This window comes from Nelusetta ayraudi, unplaced genomic scaffold (genome assembly GCF_046127955.1).
Source record: "Nelusetta ayraudi isolate G7.1 ecotype Tasmania unplaced genomic scaffold, CSIRO-AGI_Nayr_v1 ptg000019l, whole genome shotgun sequence".
NCBI lineage: Eukaryota > Metazoa > Chordata > Actinopteri > Tetraodontiformes > Monacanthidae > Nelusetta > Nelusetta ayraudi.
This window is the reverse complement of record NW_027466069.1, coordinates 1479730-1498496: the sequence shown is the minus strand read 5'-3', so window position 1 is coordinate 1498496 and position 18767 is coordinate 1479730. Positions and strand designations below refer to the sequence as shown.

The following is an 18767-nucleotide window of genomic DNA, read 5'->3' as shown; positions in this document are numbered from 1 at the left end:
AGCATGAGCAACGGAGAGCCAAGAAAAATAAGGAGAGCGGCCAGCGGGGGGGGGGGGGGGGGGGGCTCAGGCAGTCGTGTCTGGTTAAAGCTTCGGGTGTCCCTGTAGGTTTCATCCAGCCACCTCCCACCCACATCTGACATTCCCCTCAAATCCCTCTCAACAGCGTTTATTCCTAGTTTTGCTGGCAGTGGAGCAGATTACACTGCTCAGATCTGTGCTCGACCAGTGGCATCAGCTCAGCAGCCGGCGCCGCATCCCACAAACGGAGACTTCTTCTTTAAAATGACTTAAGTGAACAGAGTCGTCCTAATGAAGGCGGACCGATGCCTCTGCAACCGTGGAAACCTCAGCCGCACAGCCGAGCGCAGGGACATCTGTTTTTTTTTTTTTGTTTTTTTTCCTTTTAAATATATCTTGATAGCTCACTTCAGACACAGATGGTTTTTAATGAAAGCTGTTTGTGCAAAGACTCTGCAGCCCCCCCCCCCCCCCCCCGGGCGGCGCACAGATTTGCTTCGCAAAATTAAAGTGAAAGGCATGTTTCACTGGGGCTTTATTTGAAGTCAAAGTTATTTCATGGGAATCAGCCCAACATTTTCTGAGATGAATTCCCCCATGGAGCCGTGCAATGAATTGTCACAACTGTGTGGTGACACAACTGTGAGTTGCTTCCCCCCCTTTGAAATTCTGGTGGCGCACAAGACTGTTTGACCAGCGGGACCTGTTGAGGCCATGATTACAGAGCCTGATTAAATGCGAGTGTCACATATCACAACAAATTCTTTTATAATCTGGCAGTCATGTATTTCGGTCAACAGAATATATTTCAATTTTGACAGAACCAATTGCAATTGTTGCATACATGACATCTCATTTTCATACAAAAGCGTATTACATCACTGCTTAGAGGAACCTATTTTCAAATCTTGATTTTTTTTACATGACTGAAACCAAACAAAAAACCTTTAAGATGTCCAGAAAACAGGATATTTAACCCTCTGTTTACAGCCTCCTGCAAAAAGAGGCTGCTGGCCGAGGGTTGCTGAACCTCCAGTGTGTTCTTGTTTTTTTTTTTGGTGGTGGAACCAACACCAGGTGTGACTAACATGGGAGAGGTATCGATGCCCTTTGTGACTTGAAAATTCATTGATTCAATTGTTGAGAGAATGTTACATTATATGGGAGCATTAAAACCTCTCCTATTGATTTTAGAGGTTCAAGATTTCAGGGTTACTGGGACTGTCGTTCCGGCAGAGACGCGATGAAGAGGAAGGAAAAAAGGATTGACCAAAGGGATCGTGAGGTGATAGAAGCAGAAACTCACTTCTTGTTGCTGGTCTGCTTGCCCTGAGCGGCGCAGCTGTAATTGCCCAGCTGAGTGCCAAAGCGAAGTGACAGGGCCGTGTCGCAGTCATCGATGCTCACCACGGCAATCTTCTCATCGGACGGACCCAGGGCCTCGCCGCCGATGCTGCGCCTCGGCTGGACGGAGAGACAACAAGCGAGGGTTGAAGCGGAAGCAACAAGGTCAGCGCCTCAGCATCGCATTCATCTTATCTCCAGGTTATATAACACGGCAACACTGGGGAAAAACATCTTACTGAATCCTGCGCCGATGCTGCGACTACGCATTTTATCTGCATTAGCGTCATAAGGAACAAATGAGCGTGCATGTTTGGAGAGGAATCAGAAGGGAAGTGGGTGCAGAACACGGTCGGTCACGTTGTGTTTACTATCCGAAGGGTCGTTAAAGCTGACAGACAGCAGGAGCAAATAAAGGGAAAGGAAATACGGGGAGTGAACGTGCTCTCTGACACACATTAATACTCACATAGCGTGTTGTTGGCTGAGCAGAATGAAAGAAGATGAGGCAAAATAAACATGGGCAGTGAGTAATCAAATGGCGGAAGGCGACCCGCTCCCTCCCCCTGTCCCAGTAACTACACACACAAAAACACTATGGCTCAAAACGCCCCGATGATTCAGGAACTTGTATGATCAAAAGACATGAATAAGCTAAGTAGTCATGTGTCAAAAGAACTAGCGGAGAGACGGAATGAAACGTGCGAGAGCAAGAACGCAAACGGAGGTCCGATGAAGAGCGAAGCCCACCTTGTTGTAGTAGTGGATGTGGACGGTGTGCCAGTTGCCATCGCTCACCCCTCCGGGCAGAAAGGGGCTCACCTGCGTGGACGACTCACCTGCAAACGCGTTTGGTGGTCGAAACGATTGAATTAAAAACGATTTATTTTACTGTCCGCACCAAGTCACTTGGCGGAACAAGCAAACACAAATACACAAAGTGCGAGTGCACACAGTGGTAGAATGTCTCCTTGTCACATACACTCTCTTTTAAACAGTAGCAAATACTAACAGACAGACAGACAGACAGACAGACAGACAGACAGACGTGCCTGTGGAATACTTGAGCACCACTTGTCCATCTTGGATCTCCAAGGTGATGAAGTCATGTTTCTCATTGAAGCGTCCGTTGTAGAAGAGAAGCCCGCTGTTCTCCAGGGTGGCAAAGCTACGGAAGCAGAGGAACATTCACTGGTGACTGACTCGCTTCGTTACAACTACGATTACTGCTTTTTCATTTATGTTATAGTGACCTCTCCGAAAGTTATTTGAAGAAATTGAACTTTGCGCAGGCTGAGTGCAGGGGGCGCATTGTGCGCTGATGTGTGTCGGAGCTAATGAAGCCGTCTGCTGCAGTCTTCCAGCTGCTCAAAATCCTGCACTTGTGTGCGAGCGAGGCCGTGGGGACAGGCCGAGGCTATGGCTGCCATGTTAACACGGCCTGATCAAAAGCGCTGTTAGTTTTTAGTTGTTGTTTTTTTTTTTCTTGATGCGACGCCACAGATGACACATCTTCTCTCTTGGCAAAAAGACGCGGGAGGATTCCCACTGCAAAAAGTGTTGACTTCAATTAGGACGCATTGAGCTTGTTTTTAAAATTGGGAAGCAACTGCTTTGTGTCCGTTCCTTTGCCTTTAGCGAAAGTAAACTTGGGACGTCTTCCTAAGTTGGAGCGGCTGCGCAGTCCCAGTAACAAGCACTGCGGCATCCTGTCTTGCTTGCCCCATAAGCCGGGAGATACAGCAGAAAAACTGCACTGCAAAAGAAAAAGAAAAAAAATTGGAAAAAATAAAAAATAAATTTCTCACTGGAGCCTCGTGAAGTGAAGAAGTTGCCGCAGGCATAAATAAAAGCAAACGCACGCTTGCTCAATATTTCCATTTGTGTTGTTTTTCCTATTGTTTGTTTTCACAGAAAACCTTCAGGATGCAACTCGGCAGCCTGACAACTGTAAACTCGCACGTCGCTGCTCTGTCTCTGACTCGCGTACTTTGAATTCCCTACAAAAGGCCACATCTTCGCTGTCACAGTCCCTTACAGCAGAACCTCGAATTCTCCCATCGCACATTCAGAGACAGTTTCACAACCAGGCATAAGTGTAGATTTTGGGGGAAGTGGTGGTGGGAAAAAAAAAAAAAAAGATATCTTTTTGCAGCGGAGGAATAAATTGCTCTCTGGGAGAAAGTGAGCGGCATGAATAATGATCAAGTCCTGCGAAATCAGGCCATAGAGAGAGGCTGGCGGCAAACGGGATGCTAAATAAAACACTGATATCAGGGGACGGTCGGTTGGAATGATGCGTGTCAACAGCAGTTGGACACATCGGATCACATTAGAGGGGCTACAAACAGCAGCAACAGGACGGAAGATCAGGGTGACATGATTTCTGTGATCACGACATTAACCAAGAAAAAAACAAAAAACCCCAAAAACCATAATCAAGTGGGCATCATGTGTGGGCATGTCCAAAAAGAGCAAAACTTTTCAATTTTCAGTTTTCACATTTGCGCAAGGGTAACTTTATTGAGTTATTTATTTTGCCTTTTTTCCCCCCACTTTTATCTCCCAATGCGCAGGCGCAAAAATTGCAGCAATAAATCCCACCATACATTCACAAACCCACAGCGTCGGGTTGTTCCTTCAAAAGGGGTCGGCGGCCTTGCAGCAACCTCTTAACCGAACCACGCCAGCCTAGCAACAACCGCACCAGCAACCTCACTTCACAATCACCTTGGCAACTAACTCGGAAACTGCATCACCCGTGGCAACCATCCCATACATACGACTGACCACTCTTAAGGACCGCCTCCGATTCCAGGCAGAGCGACGGCCAGGGAGTCAAAAGGTGCCAAGTGGATTTGGAACTCTGCTGGAAAGTGGGCGGAGGACCTGAAGATTGCAGGTCATCATAATCCCAGCAGTTATATTTGTGTCTTTGTGCTTAATCGTGAACTCTTAAAGAAAAGAAACAGACTGTGGCTCTATAAAGTTTTATAATACATGACACATTTTGAAAATGACGTCCTTGGGATTTAAATAAAACTGAAAAAAAAAAAAAAAAAAAAGATTTGGGGAAACAATAAAGCAAAATGTGGCAGAAGACCTGTCGACCTGTCCATTAATCGTCTATGAAGCCTTTAAGTGTATCCACCGCTAGAGGATTTTATACTCTAGTCTTAAAGTTAGAAGGGCCAGTTTTAGCACCAAAATTATACAGTTTGATTTGAACAGGACAGACCTAAAGGTGAGAAAAGAGATGTGATGAGATCCAAGATCGTGGCAAACGCCCTGAGGCCTGTTCAGTGTCGGATTAAAGAGGAAGAGCGCAGGTCCACAAATCCGACCGGGGAGCGAAGCGGCCGCCCCAGCGAGACCATGAATAATAGGATGATCTCAAAGATGGTGAGGAAATAAAAGCACGACGTCGAGGGGGGGGAGAGACTCCATCACCGGATGTAAGTGGAACAGTGTGGGGCCCTGTTACGGGACTCTGAGGGCGGTTACTCCTTGGGATGTACTCACGATAAGGAGATGGACAGGTGGAACCTCTGGCGGAGGCCGCGGAACATGACGAAGGACTTTGGGGGGAAGGAGCGAGCCGTGACCGTGCAGTACGGACGCTCGTAGCCCCCCGCGGGGCACTCGCAGCGGAAGCCTCCGCCCGAGAGCTCGCGGCACGTCCCACCGTTGCGGCAAACGCCCGGGACGCACCGGCCCTGCCGCCGGTCGAACTCGCACCGGTCACCTGGGGAGGAAGCGAGAGAGGATTTCAGTGTTTGGCAGATCAGCAGCGAGACTGTTGCACTTCTGCGCACGCAGTTATTCAACAGTGTCAAATAGTGAGAGAACAGGTTTTTAATCAGTTGTCATTTTTGCAGTAACTGGAAAACAAGTAACGGTTTCCTTCATGAAGAGCAGAAAAGTACAGGAGAGGTGAGAGGTTGAACTTTGATAAGAAAAAGAAGCAACCAGAAAGGGACCAGAAGCCATTGGCTTGGCGATTAGCTTAGCTTCTGGTTTTACTTTTTGGGCTTAGATTTGCCATTTTAGAAGTTGATTGATTTATTGATTGATTAAAAGTCACCAATTCATTTCGAGTGCTTGTCAGGTAGCAACCTAGCTAAACTCGCAACGCTACATCCAACTACTCCACTTAAACAGGACCTCCATAATGTTTGTCCAGTTACATACTGAGTTTTGCGGCCCTTTTCCAAATACTTCATGCAGGCTTTTTACCACATGGATAGATGAGGCATATGCTCAAAAGGAATATGTTCACTTTGCTCATAGAAATTCAGTTTTTTTTTTCCCCTCCAATGTCAGTACCCGTTTTTACTCCGAGCTTGTTGAAAAACCTGTAAATCAGAACTGGGGTTGAGCACCGATCTTAATCTCGGTTATTTTGACATTTTGACAGTTAATAACAAAAGCAATCAGCCTTTCACATTTACAGCTGCCATGAGGGTCTTCAATCAAATGTTATGTTACATGAGAGTTCTGTGAGATTTCTGAACACTTAACAGAGGGCGTCTCGGGAATTGCGCCCAGCCTGCGTAGAAGTGGTTCTTTTCTGTGCATTCATCACTTTAGATGCAAATTAGCCCTTGATTAGACGGACACCGAATCCGTAGGAGGAGGATATGGAGTATCACAAAATTTTTTGAAATTTTTTTTAGAAACAGCTCATTTGGAGCCGACAGCATTCAGCGTGCAAGGGATTCAACTGTATTTATGTGAAAAGGGAAGAATATTTATGTAAAAACGGGGGGAATGTTTCCCTTTTCATCCTGGTGCTTTGGAAATGAGTGGAAAACACTTCCAGACCAAACAAAAAGCCCCGCCGACGAGAACAAACAGATTTCACTGCCAGTCAAACAAGCGCCAGTCTGAAGTGTCTCAGGAGGCAAAAACACCCACGCCACACGCACACGCACACACACACACACACACACACACACACACACACACACACACACACACAGAACAACAATAGGCATGCACAAACAGTCAGACTCGCTCATGAGGAGGTATGATAGAGGTGAAGCTCACCCTTTTTTTTTTTCTTTTTCTTTTTTAGCATTTCACATTCTCTGCAAGCACCTAAACACACAGCGGGCGCCCTCCCTCGCACCCTCCAACTGCCCTCAAGACAGAACTATCCATGAGGACCCTCTTTAGAGCCTGCTGAGGGCTCCAAACACACACACACACACACACACACACACACACACACACACACACACACATATGCGTGTGCACACACAGTGTAAATAACATCTCCCCCATAAAATAATAAACCCAAAAACAACATACGGCAAAATTTGTTTTGGTTCTGCCTGCACCCACCACACACACACACACACACACACACACACACACACACACACAGATCATTGTGCTCCACCCTCTGGGCTGTGGGGTTTTAACATCTATCTGCCTCTGTTGGCACATTGTTCAGGCTGCCGTAAGACGCCGGGGTACCCACAGGCAGAGCCTTCACACACACACACACACACACACACACACAACGTGGTTGTGAGTAAATCGGAACCTTCGCCATCCCTAATGATCATTTGGACACAAACACTGTCTGACACAAACAAGACATAAACATGGACACACACCTGAGGGCGAGGCTTGATCTTAACACACACACAACCACACAAACACACACAAAGGGTTAAAAGCTGCTTAAGGCCACAGCTTGTTTGCTACACAAGCTGATACTGGCACCAGCTCCCCGGTCTGTGGGCCGCCCACGCAGGAGACCAGGAAGCTGCGACTGAAACCCAGACGGCCGATCGTCTTCTCCCAGTCTGGGCCAGCGTCCACTTTAACCGTCGCCTCGGCGGCCCCAACAGCTGCTGGCCAGTACTCATACAAAAGGGCACAACAGAAGAGAGGAATCCTATTAGCCTCTGCTCTCCACTGTCAGGGGACCACTGACCACAGGCTGCGTGCGTCTGGTACGCTAAATTAATTCTGGTCATTTGGATTTGAATGCGTTTTCTTTGGTTCTGCTCATTTGGAACAACTGGGTTGTGCCAGGCCAGAACATTCTCCTATAATAATGATATTAATTATAACAACAACAGTGATGATACTGGCCTGGATTTATATTGTGCTTTGTGTTGTTTTACCTTCCTTTTGAGCAGGTGGGCAACAACTTGAGACTTCCTGTTGGTGAAAGCTGCAACATGAGACAATCAGTCACCATAGCGAGCTGCGATGTGCTGCGCTGTCCGCTAAGCTCCTCCTAAAGTTCACCAAAGTCGCATGAAAACGTCTCTGCCACCAAGGAAAGGCTTTAATGTGTAAATTCCATCCAGTCCAGGGATGCAGCTGCAGCTGCGGCAGCGGCAGCCGTCCTTGCTAACCTCTTGAGCCGCAGCGAGGCGAGCAGAACAGTCACTTCCTGTATTTCTTCCCTGACTTCTTCTATGGTGTGTAAGAGCAGCTCGCTGCATAGAATGACTATGGAATATGAAACACAACTTTGGTGCATTAAGCCATCCAACTTCCCATCTCAGTATATCTCCACGCCACATCTCTCCCCTGGCTACCAATCAGCTGGAATCATCCAATCCATCGGCCACCTGGTGGTAATCATCCTTCTCCATCCACCACTCGGCCTTCAGGACCTACACACCTACACAGGAGCGCACGGCAAAGCTAGCAGCAGCCTGCGGACATCGCGATTATCACATCTGTCTCTCTTTGTTTAGCTCGTCTGCTGTCCCCCCGCACATTAAACTTTGTGTGTAGCTACGCGAAGACACCCAACAGGGAACCAATTAGTTGAGGAAAACACACACAAACAACAACAACAACAACAACGACACACTCACACACACACACACACACGTACGCACACGAATATGCGCCGACACGGCACAATTATTTCCGCCTTTTGTCTTTTGTGCCAATTCATCCTTCCAGACACCTCTCATTAATATTAAAAGAAATAAATAGACATTAATGCTTATGAATTATGCGTGCGGTGAGACTGAGACTCACGGACACAGCGTCGGCTCATTATGCTCCGCGCGCAGGTTGTTCAAGTGTCCGTTCAAAAAACGAAAGACTGGGCGGCGACAGAAACACAACAGACACATAATTGCACTAAGTAAAACGCAGAGTGCGCGCGCACGCATGCACGCGAGCACGCAGACGCACACTTAAGCCTTTTTTTAGAGAGGAGAATAGAGGATTTAAGACTGGAAATAAGCCCCTTTATTCCTTTCTTCTGCACAGGTATTTATGTCGTTTAGGCTCTCCTGCTGCTCCTCAACGATAGGAAACACACACACACACACACACGCACGCACACGCACAATGATGAAGAGAGACAGAGAGTTGCTTTAAAGGTGTAATTCCTCTCCCCAGTGATCCGGTTCATGGGACAAAAAAGGTCAAGTGATGCTAATACGTATCAGTCGGCCAGTGGGGGAAAACCCTTTAAAGTGACAAACGTGTAAAATCCCTTTCAAGTGCACACATACACAATGGAAAGTGGTTTTAATGAGCACCATTCTAAGGGAATTTCACTCATGGACACACTAGTGTATAGTCCAACACACCGGCAGAGCCCAAGAGGGGGAAGAAAAAGAACATAAATTATGGCCAAGGCCTGCTGATGGAGCGGAACAAGGACTTTGTCTTGCAAATTTTTGCAAAATACCAGCAATCAAATACTTAGACGGTGCACTTTCAATTTATTTATTTTAATTTATCCTAGTAGCCGTATTTGCATGTTTGTTTTTTTTATGTGTGTGATGTTTTGGAATTCAGTGTGTACGGTCTACTGTGTCAATAGCTACATTTCCATTACCCCTAGAACTGCGCAAAACCTAAATATTGCAATACAAAAACTGGTCATGGAAACACTTAGACTACGAAAAACCACTCAAATATCGCTAAAAGGTTTTTAGGGTCTCACGAGGTGGTTTTTCTGGTGTATCGATATAGAGGTATGTCGCAAAAGTGTAGTTCTTTTTTTTCCCCCCCGCATTTACGCATCACCGGATGTGATGTACGGGGGTCACGTGACCAGGTCACTTCAAGTGAGAATGGGCGCGTTGTGTTTGATTGTACTTTTGTACTTTGTCCAAACTTTAGAAATATCGCTTTTATTTAGCGAAAAACTGTAATGGAAACGCAGCTTACAGTCTGCTCTTCCTCCTCCTCCTCCTCCTCCTCCCTCGTTTGCCCGCAGCGGCAATCAAGATCATCTCCTTCACCTGGGCTAACTTCATCAGCTGCAGCCCTGCGGCAATCAAGGCGCCTTAAAATCCTGTTCACTCCTAGCCAGCTTGTCCAGTATCCTTTGTGAAAGACTTTCCAACAACCAAAGGTTTTTCTGAAGACCCTGGTCTGTTTTTGCAGGCTGCCTGCCTGCCTGCCTGAGTGATTATTTTTATTTTTAACTCATTGATGTAATTAGTACAGTAGCGGTTTAAAAAAAAAACAAACAAACAAAACTTTGTCACCAAAACTAGCAAGTGAATCTCAGGCTTTGAAAGCACTGTGTCACCTCCTTCCCCATCCTGCCCACACCTTACATCTCTGCCAATTAATCACTCACTCCCCGCCTGCCTGCCTGCCTTCCTTCCTCCTCTCTCGTCACTTTCTACATCTACAAAATTCCGTTCCTTTCCTCACTCCCTCTTCTTCTCCTGCTTCTTCTTCTTCCTCTTCTTCGTCTCCCTCTGTGGCTGCTTTTAATGCATTCACACCGCCCCTTCATTCACGCTGATGTTTTATTCATCAAAGCCGGTGTTATTCAACACGCCCCCTGGCATCTTATTTTTTGCCCCGCCCCAGCGCCGCCACCCCCCCCCCAACACATGGTACATCCCTGGAGGCCAAAGCACTCCCAGCTACTTTCCTCCCCTCTTTCTTCTCGCCGTCTGCCGGTCTCGTCCAACACGCCTCTGTTACAAACAGGACCTGCGAGGCCGGCGAGTCACACGTGAGGCCGTGGGGGAGGGGGGACCCCACGGCGAGTCAGAAACATCCCAGTTTAGTGCTTGCATCATGGAGATAGCAATAATTAGTTACACCTGATTTAACTGGAATAAGCGGCAACATCGACCCCCGTGGCAGAAAAATCCATCGAGTGTCATTTAGAGCGTGCAGATGATAAGATTAGAGGTGAGTAAAAGACGTGATGGCGCCACCAACACCACAGGACTGAAGTCTGCCGTGTGGGGGAAAGAAAATAGCACTGAGCCGACACAGGAAGGGGTCAAAAAGCAGAAAGGTGCCGTTGTTTGGCAAACCCCCGATTCCGACGAGGCCAAAAAGCTCAAAAGTAAGTTTGATAAATGCCTGTTTGCACATCGGCACGAGGAAAATGAGCGAGTCCTCACCACCGGCCCAGATGCAGCGTAAAGAGTAAGGATGACTCACTAAGGATGTGCCTCAGTTTACTGGCTCTGACGATTTGAACACACGGCCCGTGATTCAGTGATTCATTCAGCACCTCATTAACATTAACCTCATGGATGCCATACAGGCTCGAGAGGGCGTGGCTTCTATGTAGATGACACCATCAGTTTTTGTTGTTTTTTTTGTCTTCTTTTCTAAATTACAAGTTTGAAACCTAAATGTTCCAGAAATAACACAACTGATTTTTGAGATTGACGTTTAATGCATCTTGGGCAGGAGTTGTCTTCATTTCTGAAAGACTTCATCCTGAACTTGGGAATCTAGACGCGAGGGTCAAATTTGTCTCAGTGTTCCCTTATGAGATCAATCACTTTGACAAGACAGAAAAAAAGATTAACGACTTCAATGGTCAGTGGAGGTCATCTTAAAAAAAAAAAAAAAAAAGGCGCTGCAGTTCTAGAGGTGGTTTAAGGATGATCAGGAACACCAGAACCATAAAGTTTATATTAGCATTAAGCTTTAACAACCTGTTAAGACACACTTTTACAACCTCAATTCAAAGAGCTAAGGAACTAAGGAGTTCATCCAAACTCCATTAATCTTAAGACTGTCTTGAGAAAAAAAAAAAAATGTAACAATGGGAGAGAATTGGCTGGCACCTCACCGCACAAGTTTCTCGCCACATTTTGTGGAGCACAGCCGAGTAGAGAAAATCTTTTTCAGCTTCGTGACACTTCCCTCCTCGTCGCCACTTCAAGTTTATCTCCTTAAAACTTATTTCGTCTTTAGCTTCACACACTGCTCAATGCATTCATCCACCTTTGCTCAGCATATCCTCTCCTCTACTGTGAGTTTTTTGTTTTTTTTTGACTTGCACAACTCCAAATCTCAGTTTCCAGTGTTGTTTATCCGCCAACATAATCCAAACGGATTCTTCAACGCAAAAGAAAAAAAAATCCCAGAATATGCACACACAGCAGAAATGCACAGTACTAAGCCTTGACAATTTATTGTTTTAATCTTTCAAAGGAAGGGAAGCAAATCTTTATTACAAATTTATAAATTCTTAACTCCAACACACAATCACCCGAACTAATTCATATTTTATGGCCTCTATTAGTAATGTCACAGCGATGTCTGACCCTAGAATGTTATTCTCCTCCCTGAATCCAGTCTAATCTCTCAAGGTCAGCCTGTTATTTGACAGTTTTTACTCACATTTAACTTCCATCATTTCCCCCAAAGTCTTTATCTTCCTGGAATATAACACAGTCTACATTTTATTATCCCTCGGCTCCACTCCGACATTAATTCCCTTATATTCCGGATAGGCTGATCGTTTCTGAACGAATCGAGTTTTCAATTCTTTTCTCCTATTTAATGACAATGTGCTAAGCTTAGATTACTCTATTCCCTTGATAAGAAATAACATTGTGATAATTAAAGTATTTACTTTGTGCTACTTCAACAATTAGCTGTTCAAGACACATGCTATCAGCGAAAGGCCGTTTGATAAATTGAATCTTTGAGTCTGTGTTTCTGAAATGCCTTGGGATGAAGAATTTTAATTTAAATGTAAAATATCCATCTCTGAAAATGTCATGTGTAAAGTTTGGATTTTGCAGATTTTTTTCCTCCTGTTCTGGCAAACCTATTATTGATTAAGCTTTTATTCAATTTTGTAACAGTTTTTCCTTTTTAGTCTGTTCATCCATTTTTTTGGACCCACAATTTAATTTTCCGTTATTTAATTGATTGAATGAAGTGGCTTCTTACACTTTCCTGATTCAAGCTATTATATTCCACACTGGTCTATACTCACTGTCTTCCTACTCCCCCCCCCCCTCCCCCAGCTCCTAAGTCTACTCCAGCACATATCCATTTCTGACTTTGAAACCATCCATGCCCACTTCAAAAGGCCAGAACTCAAATTTCTACCCCTTCGACTCATCTCATCTTAGCCACTAAGCTAATTCTCCCAGCACGTGTGATCTCACTATCTGCCAGATAATGCTTGACGTGGTAACATGCACATCGGCCTCATCCGAGAGTAATCTTTCCACTTCCTGGTGCATTTATATCCTGCGTCTTCCACTTGCACAGTTCCTCTCTTTCCCAGCAGCTCTTGGTGTAAAACGCCGCTCGCCACACGCCGCGTTATCTCCTCACAAAATAATTTGGTTTGCATCAGTGCCTTTCTCTCAGCTCTCTATCTCCTCTTTGGATCTCTCTGAGGCTCATTCCTTGTTTTATATCGCACCATCATCAGCATAATGTGCATTCCTCTTTGTCACCTCTGAGCTCCTTCAGTTTGCAAATTCAATGAGATATCTCCTCTGTCTGTGTTCTACTGTCTGCTGAGTCTCAGTTATGTACACTAGAATGCTGTACAAAATTATAATATGCACTCACTCAACGCTCCAGATGAACCAATTGAATGCAAAATAAAAATGTCTTAATTAAAACGAATTCAATTCCACGTGATCATAAATGCTGTCAGTCCCCATTTTCACACTTTTTTTTTTTTTTTTTTTTTTTACCATACACGAATTTACATGGACAAAAGCAGTTAGAATGCCACACTACAAGATATATATTTCAGCTCTAATAGTGAAGCGGTGCTCTGGATTTTTTTTTTCTCCCAAGTGTAATTATGTGTGCAGCAGCCCCCGTAATTTTTCAAATGATTGGAAACACTTGAGAAGAGCTGCAGCCCTTACTGGCAAACTGCAGCTGCACTGTAGATATACTGTAAGACAGACGACCTGCCATTCCCCAAAAACTCTCCATCTCTCTCCCACAGGAAAACAACTAAAACCTGCTGTCAGAGGCTGCACTCATTGATAATTCAGCTGCTCTATAGGCGCTTTGGTGACAATTATCAGATTGTCAGACGAAACTCAACAGTCAATAGTAAAATATAATCAGATCATGCCAGCAGTTTGGCTGTTTTTTATTTTATTTTAAATTGAGACAAATTAAGATCCAACCGTCTGTCTACTCTCTATCACCTTGGGGTCGCAGAGCTGCAGGAGTCCATCCCAGCTGTCTGAAGGTCTAAATTCTCTAGAAGACCCCCTCGGTACTTTTAAACACGGGTTATCTAAAGATCCTTTCACACATAAATTAAGTGTACACCTGAACATTATGCAGTATCTGGTTTTTAATTTAAACCCTGGGCTAAAACTGGGTGTTCAGCACCTGCCCTGAACGGCACATGACCCTGATGTGATGCCGAGCTGCGCAACCCCTGGCTTCATCGTTATCTCACCACATCTCGGCAGCACAAAGGTACCGTTGGCCTTTTCACACAGTGGGCTGATAGTGGTTATAACCCCAGTTCAATGTGTCAGCCTGACTTATCCCAGGGTTAACTGTGCAGTCGTAACAGGCGCTAGCCTGGGGTTACGAGTGTTCAAAGGTTCTTTGTGTCTGAATGATTATGTCTTCGCGGTGAAGGAACTACGAAAAAAGCAGCTGTTAAACTCTGCCAGCTTCTGCTTCTTTAAAATTACAGCAAGATAATTGATTTTGGAGGGGTTTTTTTTCATTTCATTAGCCACAACTGACAAAAAGAATTTTTTTTATGTTACTGAATTATGGAGCAAATGATCTGTCTTTTTTTTTTGCTTATCCTTAGGCTTAAAACAAGACCACACCTGACAAAGGTCTGCCAGAAGCTTCTATTTGAAGGTGAAAAAAAAAGAAAAAAATCTCAGTCGGAGTAGAAAGTTTCCAGCCTCGATCTCAACCTGAGGCTTCGCACCTGCCTGTGAGAGCGAGCCACGGAATTTCAGGGGAGGGGAGAGCAATTTAAAGCCAGTGGTGATGGAAGGATGCAGCAGGCAGAGTGGGGATGTCTGGAGGTTTCTGTGCGTTGCCGAATCAATTTATCCCTGTTCATCAGCTTTCCCTCCTCTTTGCTGCTGCTCGCCCGGGGCGTTGACGAGATACCGACGCCCACGCAACGCAACGCCGACTCCAGAACCCTTCTGATTCTGCTCCCTCTACCTCTAACCTCCTGCACCCCCTTCGCTCCCTCGCTCCCACTGGATGTCTCTCATCCCATTCTACCCTGGAGCCCGGCCTCCATGCTGCTCTCTGTGAATTTATCCGTCTCCCTCATCGCTCATGCTGATGTCATGGCACGTCTCTTCTCCATGTTTCCTCCATCTTTCATCCCGCTCTTGTTTGGCCGCGCCTCCTGTGCCGCTGTCCACTCTTCCTCCCCCCTCAACCCCATCCTTACCTTGTTATTTCCCGTGTTTAATCCTTTGACATGCGCATTCGCTGCATATATTTCCTTTTTAAATTTCAAGCTGTACAATATATTAGTGGCAGTAGTCTGCAAGGAGGAAAGATCATTTAACTCCTATCAGACCAACTGCAGATAATCACTTTAAAGATTTCGCTGTGTTTTACTCCTCGATTTCAATCCAATCATCTTCTTTTTCAGCACCTCAAGTCTCAACTTTCCTTTCCACCACACTCATTTGTCTCCGTCCCTCCTGCCGCTCTCAGTCGTTCCAACCTCAGATTTATCCTTTCCCTCATTTCCGCCCTCTCACTCTTATCTCTCTGTCTGTCAGTCTCGGTGGGAGTTTGGAAAATGCTCCGTCTCGCTCATGAAAGACAAGTGTTGCTTCACTTCACCAGCTCTCTGTTTGATACAATATGAAAGGAAATGTGAAATAACCCCCAGACGTGCACACAGACACTGACAGAACCGTAGCATCAATCCCTCTCTCTGCATTCATAGTCTTGAAAAGTCAAGCATTGTTGCCGCTCAAAGGGGCAGAAAAGACAGCAGAGTGCAGGTGGAGGACAGGACGAGCAAACGAGTCCAGAGTTTGGGAAAAGGAGAGAAAGAAACAAAATGTGCGTGTCCGTGAGAGAGAGAGGAACAGGGAACAAACTTGTCTGTTGCCATTGAAAAAGGAGGGAAGGGGTGTGTGTTTGTGTGTCAAAGATAACAGGCAGAGAGTTGAAGAGGAGGAAGTTCCCCCAGGAGGCAGAGTGTGTGGTTTCATGTTGTTCGACTCAACGTGACAAAAGAGGAAAAACACAGCGCGGATCAAACACAGAGTTGGTGTGGTGAGGGAAGGAGAGAGGAGCAGGCAGTCAGTTTCAGTTTAGTCACCGTGAGAATGAAACAACAGGAAAAAAACCCAGCACACTGAAACCTCCCCCTGCAAAACACCAGCCAACTCATCACGCTTGTGCCACGTCACCCAACCACACTGGTCTGAGCTAATGGTGCCCAATGACTCCATATCTCAATGTTTTGGCATCTATAGTATTCCAATCAATTGTGCTAATCAATCAATCAATCAATCAATCAATCAATTAGCTTTATTTACAACAAAGGGCTGTTATGAAGCTCTGCATCTCTCTTGTTTCCATCATGGAAATATATCACTACATTTTTCCAGCAAATGATGTAGATGGATAGCTGTAATGCTTCTGTGTAATGTCTTAAAAATTCTGTCCAATCTTTGAATCTTTACACTACTTTCTTCTTGGTTCTTATACCTCAGACAGATTCTTTAAGGTTTTTTACCTGTCTGAGATATAAGAACCAACGAGAAAGTAGTTGCAAGAAAAGACGGAATGAACTTTACACTACTTAAACAAACAGTAAAAGTCAAACTTAGCTAAATCGTTTGAAAAAAAATAGGATTACATATACAGCACCAGAATCCACCTGAGCCTTCAAAACACCAGCTTTGCATCATGTTGATCAGGGCCATAACTCACATTCACACAGTGAATCTCAGACTTACCCGTGTAGTCTTCGCGGCAGATGCAGGTGTACCCCCCTTCTTTGCGGGCGCACACGCCACCATTCAGGCAGGGGTTGGAGTAGCACAGGTTGATCTCCGTCTCGCAGTAATCCCCCGTGAAGCCCACCGGGCAGCGGCAGCGCAGCCCCGCGATGGGATGGATGGGCCGGAAGAGGATGGAGGGCGAGGAGATGAAGGGGGCCGAGCTGTTGAAGCGCAGCACCGAGATGCACTTCATGTAGTTCTTGCACGGCTCACGGAGACACACGTTGTCATCGAACGGGAGGACCTGGGGTGTTGGAGGAGGAGAGAGGACAGAACACCATTAGAACTTTTCTGGGTCTGTTGAGCAGTAAACAGTAATTCACGGCTGTTAAATGCCACAGATGGCGTCGACTTCTGCTACGCTATTTTTTTCACTGTGAAGCATACGTCCGCTCATCATGAGTGTCTTCAGGGTACTCATTCTGACCATTGCACAAACCACTAGGCAAACAATTTTCTTTTAGCACACATTCTGTCTTACAATAAAATACCAAATGCAACTACTTGCATGCTGTCATAAGACATTTTAGTTCTGGAGTAAAAATGTAATACCATAGCTGATTAGCTGAAATTATTTATAATGAATTGTAATTATTGCAATAACAATAAAGGATATTTGATTTGAACACTATACAGAAGTATTGTACATATGAAATTTAAGCTCTGGGGAGTGGGACTTCATTAAGTACAAAGAAACGCCTACTTACTTGGATAGTAAAACAATCTACTATGCAAGTGATAATCTGATGTAAATTTATGGAATCTCAAGACAACATTTAAAAAAAAACCAAAAAAAAAACCAAAACAAGAGCCTATTAAATTACCCATTTAATTAAGTACATATTTTTTGTCTAATGCAGCAAGATCATGAACACTACGAAAATTATAATAACAAAAAAAATCTACACAAATATGTGTGAACACATTAACATATTTTTCACACTATTTTCACAAAAGCTACTCAGGTAAAAATGTGTTTTTATTACTGTTTTAGCAATAGAAAAAAAATATTCAGTAACGTTAGAACAAAGTCGAAATATCTGCCTTTAACAACAGCTTAGGTTAGCGGTTAGCATTGCTTCCTTGGAAACAGTGGTCGTATTTAACCACGAGTGGATTAGCTAGTTCTGTTAATTCTGTTCGTTGCCCTGCTGCCGGTGTTTTAAGTTGATTCACTTTGAATAAAACTCCTTTTAACGTCATCCTCTTACCCGTCACAGCGCATGTTTGATGAGTTTGGGTCTGTAAAATAGTGCTACGTCAATATGCTAATAAACGTTGCGAATACTAAACCCAGGGTACTGCCTCTAAGGCTAGTGAGCACACACCTCTGCACGTCAACATTTTGAAGGGTGTTTCCTTTGAAATATTACATTTTAGACCTACAGATACTTTAAGAGGCCAGTTTTAACTAAAATCTAGTTTATTGTTCACACGTAGTAGAGTAAAAGGTTTTTAAGTCACGACTCATTATTGATATTCTTTTCAGAAAAACACTTAGTTCTTGAATATATTATGTCAGTTGTCAGGGCATAGTTTGGTTACATTTTCCCATTTCCTACGGTGTACAGTTAGTAGTCTGTGAGACACAAAAAAAACCTTTTGACATAAATTTTTATCTCATTGGTTCATTGTTATAAGCAGGTTTGCAGCATAGACACACGTTAGACAATAAAAGCGGTTTCCGTGTGTTTGTGTGTTCACATGTGAAATTGTGTGCCCTCTCCTCCTCCTCCTCCTCCTCCTCCTCCTCCCGTCTTTCATGATTTTTTATTATCACTAAGCCTTTTGCAGCTACCTTGTATCAGCGCATATCATGTGCAAAGAAGTTGCCCAAGCATGCACGTAACTGATGCGCTGTGTCCAGGTGTGTGTTGTTTCATCCATGAGAACACGCTGGTCGTATCAGTGCACGCCGGCACAGAGCCATATGGTTACGGCTGACGTGGCATCTGTATTGTCATTATTATCAGTTCACATGCACTATGCATGAGTGGCTTTGCTGAGATGCGTGTTGAGTGTGTCGCCCTACTGCTTTTGCTGTGAATGTGTTGCAGCGCGTAACCATGAGTTCCAGCTGCTACATATCTGCGCAGGGCACTAAACTCAACTTTTTATACCTTTAAATGAATGTTCGATCACATTTACATATAAAATATATTCTCCCAAACTGGAGGAGACAAT

General features: G+C 44.8%; 1 protein-coding gene across 3 annotated transcripts in view; it reads right to left on the bottom strand.

The window, feature by feature from the left end:
• celsr3 (cadherin, EGF LAG seven-pass G-type receptor 3) overlaps positions 1 to 18767 on the bottom strand; it is a 76916-nt gene that overhangs the window by 38962 nt on the left and 19187 nt on the right. For 2 of the 3 annotated variants that reach the window (XM_076026148.1, XM_076026150.1), the window contains exons 3-8: positions 16539 to 16827; positions 4888 to 5110; positions 2418 to 2533; positions 2116 to 2204; positions 1835 to 1849; positions 1328 to 1485 (exon numbers count right to left, since the gene is read on the bottom strand). In XM_076026148.1, the coding sequence (XP_075882263.1) occupies positions 1328 to 1485; positions 1835 to 1849; positions 2116 to 2204; positions 2418 to 2533; positions 4888 to 5110; positions 16539 to 16827 (890 nt within the window). The remainder of the gene's footprint in view (positions 1 to 1327; positions 1486 to 1834; positions 1850 to 2115; positions 2205 to 2417; positions 2534 to 4887; positions 5111 to 16538; positions 16828 to 18767) is intronic. The other variant, XM_076026149.1, reaches the window with a different exon arrangement.